The 4,307-nt window shown below is 33.1% G+C and overlaps 1 protein-coding gene and 1 non-coding gene across 4 annotated transcripts in view; one reads left to right on the forward strand and one right to left on the reverse strand.

Moving 5' to 3' along the window:
* LOC17874505 (probable disease resistance protein RPP1) overlaps positions 1-2,549 on the forward strand; it is a 4,332-nt gene extending 1,783 nt beyond the window's left edge. For 2 of the 3 annotated variants that reach the window (XM_006279307.2, XM_023778062.1), the window contains exons 4-6: positions 18-454; positions 540-833; positions 960-2,549. In XM_006279307.2, the coding sequence (XP_006279369.2) occupies positions 18-454; positions 540-833; positions 960-2,522 (2,294 nt within the window). In that variant the 3' untranslated portion in view covers positions 2,523-2,549. Of the gene's footprint in view, positions 455-539; positions 834-959 lie in introns of all 3 variants that reach the window. The other variant, XM_006279306.2, reaches the window with a different exon arrangement.
* A 568-nt stretch (positions 2,550-3,117) lies between these two features.
* Positions 3,118-3,209, reverse strand: LOC111829341. Its single transcript, XR_002832829.1, has one exon. It is a non-coding gene; the product is annotated as a small nucleolar RNA R72 (small nucleolar RNA).
* Between the last annotated feature and the right edge of the window lie 1,098 nt (positions 3,210-4,307).

Raw genomic sequence — 4,307 nt, forward strand, 5'->3', positions numbered from 1 at the left:
AGTTTCAAACCTTGCAGGTGAACTCCCCTTGGGATTGAAGGTGCTAGGCTCCGCTCTACGACGAAAGTCAAAGCAAGAGTGGAAAAGTATACTACCAAGGTTAAGGACCAGCCTTGATGGAGAAATAGAGAGCATTATAAAGTTTAGTTATGATGCCTTATGTGATGAAGATAAATATTTATTTCTTTATCTAGCCTGCTTTTTCCTTAGTGAATCAACTTATAAAGTGGGAAAGGTTCTTGCAAATAAGTTCTCGGATGTGAGGCAAGGTCTTTACGTTTTAGCTGAAAGATCTCTCATATCTATTGAATACGGAATGATAGGGATGCATACTCTAATACATCAGTTTGGAAGAGAAACTTCACGTAAGCAATTCATTCAGCATGGCCTTAGGAAACATTACCTTTTGGCTGGTGCAAGAGATATATGTGAAGAGCTTAGCGACGATACAACAGTAAGTTATGCTGTTGCAATATTGCTCTTTACAAATTGAGTATATTTTATAACTAACCATATCGATTTGTATTTCTTTGTTTTAGGATAATAGACGTTTTATAGGCATAAATTTAGATTTATCTAATACCGAGGAAGAATTGAATATAAGGGAAAAAGCAGTTGAAAGAATGTTCGATCTCCAATTTGTAAGAATCAATGGTCTGGACCTTGATCAACCTGAGAGACTGCATTCATTACTTCATTATTCTCAAATGATTAGATTACTGGATTGGAGTTATTTCCAGAATATATGTTTGCCTTCTAGTTTTAATCCGGAGTTTCTCGTCGAGCTGGCTCTACATCACAACAAGCTTCAGAAGCTATGGGAAGGAACTAGAGTAAGTAATTTTGACGAAAAAAGAAATTTCAATATTTTTCTAATATATATTTTATTTACTATTTTTTCAGTGTGTGTGTTTAAAGACCAATCATATAAACATTTTCTTTCTTATTTGTCAATGCAGCCACTTAGAAATCTCAGGTGGATGTATTTGAGTTATTCTACAGATCTGAAAGAGCTGCCTGATATTTCTACTGCAACTAATCTGGAAATACTATATCTTGGAAAATGTTCAAGTTTAGTAGAGCTCCCCTCATGTATTGGAGAACTTACTAGTCTCCGGATTTTAGATCTTAATGGATGCTCAAGTCTGGTGAAAATTCCTGCTTCTATTGAGAACACGACCAATCTTCGGAGGTTAGTCCTCTCTGGTTGCGATAATGTTGTGGAGCTTCCCTCTATTGGGAATGAAACTAAACTTGAGCAACTGATTCTTAATAACTGCTCAAGGCTTGTGAAGCTCCCGTCCTCTATCAATGCCACTAATCTCCAAGAAATGTCTCTAAGCAATTGTTCACTTGTTGTGGAGCTCCCCACTATCGAGAATGCGAATAATCTCAATATATTAGATCTCAGTAATTGCTCAAGTCTACTAGAGCTCCCTCCTTCTATTGGAACTGCCAAAAATCTTGAGAAATTGGATATTAGCGGATGCTTAAGTATTTTGGAACTCCCCTCCTCAATAGGCAACCTTCAGCGATTGTCTACGTTGACAATGTGCGGATGCTCAAAGCTAGAGGCTCTTCCGACCAACATCAACTTGAAATCTCTTGACAGACTTGATCTCTCAGATTGCTCGGAGTTGAAAAGTTTCCCTGAGATCTCGAGAAACATTGAGTATCTCAACATAATAGGAACTGCAGTAAAAGAAGTTCCTATGTCAATCATGTCATTGTCTCGTCTTTCTGATTTCCGTATGTCATACTTTGAAAGCCTCAAAGATTTCCCGCGTGCTCTTGACATCATCACGGAGCTGCAGTTGAACAAAGATATACAAGAAGTTGCTCCATGGGTCAAGGAAATGTCTCGTTTACGTGTTCTTAAACTCCACAACTGCAATCATCTGGTATCACTCCCCCAATTTTCAGATTCCTTATCTTGCATTGATGCAGACAATTGTAAGTCTCTTGAGAGACTGGATTGTTCCTTTAACAATCCAAAGATCCGTCTGAAGTTCACTAATTGCTTCAAACTGAAGCAAGAAGCCAAAGATCTTATCATGCACACATCAACTCGTGGATATGCGATCTTACCTGGTGCACAAGTGCCTGCCTGCTTCAATCACCGAGCTACTGCTGGGCGTTCATTGAAATTTAAGTTGAATGAATCAACTCTTCCTACATTCTTGAGATTTAAGGCTTGTATCATGCTGGATATGCATAAAGACGAAGCTGATGATGATGATGATAATGATGATGCTAGTGATGATGATGAAGATGATAGTTCGATGGGAGTAACTATGGATAACACCGATGAACAGAAGGATCACAAAGTTTGGTGTATACCATGCAGTCGTAACATGAAACGATTTTTAACAGAGCATATCTACACATTCATAGTTGAAGCAGAGGATGTGACTTCCACGGAGCTTATCTTTGAGTTCAAATTAGACAGTGGCAAATGGAAGATTGGAGAATGGGGGCTACTACAAATCTTGGACTTGGTTGAGGAAACTTCATGTTCATGAAGATTAGATGACAGCTTTAAAGTTGGTATATCGATATGCCATTTTTGTATGATTATTATTGTGAAATGTTCATACTTGTGTATATGTTAAACCAAAACCAGTTATGATTGTTTCTATCTTTTGTCTTATGTATATGATGAAACTTTTTCTTTTTTTTTTTAATTAAGCTTGCTAATTTTTTTTGTTCGTTACTGTTATAGTTATGATTAGCTTCTTTTTTTGGCTTAAGTTATATATATTAGTTGGGTCATACCAAAATAAAAATTAATTATGGAATTACTTGACAAAAAAAAGAATATTATGGAATTACGAATAATATTTTCTCAGTAGTGTTAACTAAAACTTCTGATTTTCATAGTTGAAAATCAAAATTATTATAAAAAAAAAATCAAAAAGAAAATAAATAAAATAAGTGGTCAGAATTGCTTCTGAATACCAATAATTTAAGGAGATAGGTTAATAAAAGAGGTTTACAAAAAAAAAAAAAAAAAAGGTTAATAAAAGCATAGAGAATGTAAAATAAAATTTGGAGATCATAATTATATATATATTTTAAAACCGATCAAGAATTTTGAGGATTTTTTTGGATAAGAAATTGCATCAGAGTCATGGAAGTTTATGATTTCCAACACTGCTCAAGAACTTTGAGCTTCTTTTTATCAATTGTGATTAACTCATCATTTGCAATAGATTGAATATATAAAACAAAAATCGAGTAACACACAAGAGACGATTAGAAAAACCATTAGAAAAAGAACAGAAAAAAAAAAACAACACAAAGGAATAAAAAGAAACAGAGAAAATGATGATAAGCACTGAGAGAGAGAGAGAGTAAAGAATAGTTTAGTTGGTGCAGAGGTATTTATCGGAGGCTGCGAGAGAGGTAGGGTTTTCACATATCTGTTTTTTCTTTTTATAAAGGGTGGTCAAAATATTAACCCTAGGTTAACTTTTTTTAACCATGGTTAAGTTAACTATATTATTTTAGATTTTAAATATATGACATTTTTTCCTTCTATGGAGGAGTAATATGAACGTGGACCAATAAAAATTGCCCTATGGGGATTATATTCCCAATAGAAACAACTATTTTGATTTTTTTTTGGAAAAAAGATGGCCGGCTACACCAACTATAGAGGAATGCATGGTCACACATGCCAAGTATTCTATTGTATACTCAGCTACACGAACTAGATGTATTGCATGACCACATGCATCAACTATACAACGTCATGTAGTTAACACCATAGACATAAAATTTTGGTATACCGGTCAACTGACTCTGGCGTTGACCGGTGTTGACTCCGGCGTTGACCGTTTTTGACCAAAAAAAGAATTCCAAATTTTTTTATAATTTTATTTTTATTGTTAAAAAAACTAAAGACAGTAATTATTTTATAATAAATTGTTATGGTTTTGTATACTTTAAAAAAATATAATCTTAGGAAAAAAATTGTAATAATAATTTTTGTATTTAAGTAAATCACATAATAAGTTAATGGTTTTGATTGACAATGTAAAAATAAACAATTCCTTACTAATTCATAAGATTTTCCACTTTTAATTTAGATTCTAATATCTTGAGTTATTTTACTATTAGTTTAGCTCTAAATTTTAAAAATAACTAATTATAATAAAAATGAATACATTAAAGATTTAAACAAAACTAGTGTCTAGATATTGAATATATAAAAACAAAATCAATATTTTTTTAATTAATTTTTTTATGGTTTTGTATAATGAAAAAGATATAATCTTAGGAAGAAAATTGCTATGATGATTTTG

The sequence above is a fragment of the Capsella rubella genome, unplaced genomic scaffold, assembly GCF_000375325.1.
Source record: "Capsella rubella cultivar Monte Gargano unplaced genomic scaffold, Caprub1_0 scaffold_15, whole genome shotgun sequence".
Lineage (NCBI taxonomy): Eukaryota > Viridiplantae > Streptophyta > Magnoliopsida > Brassicales > Brassicaceae > Capsella > Capsella rubella.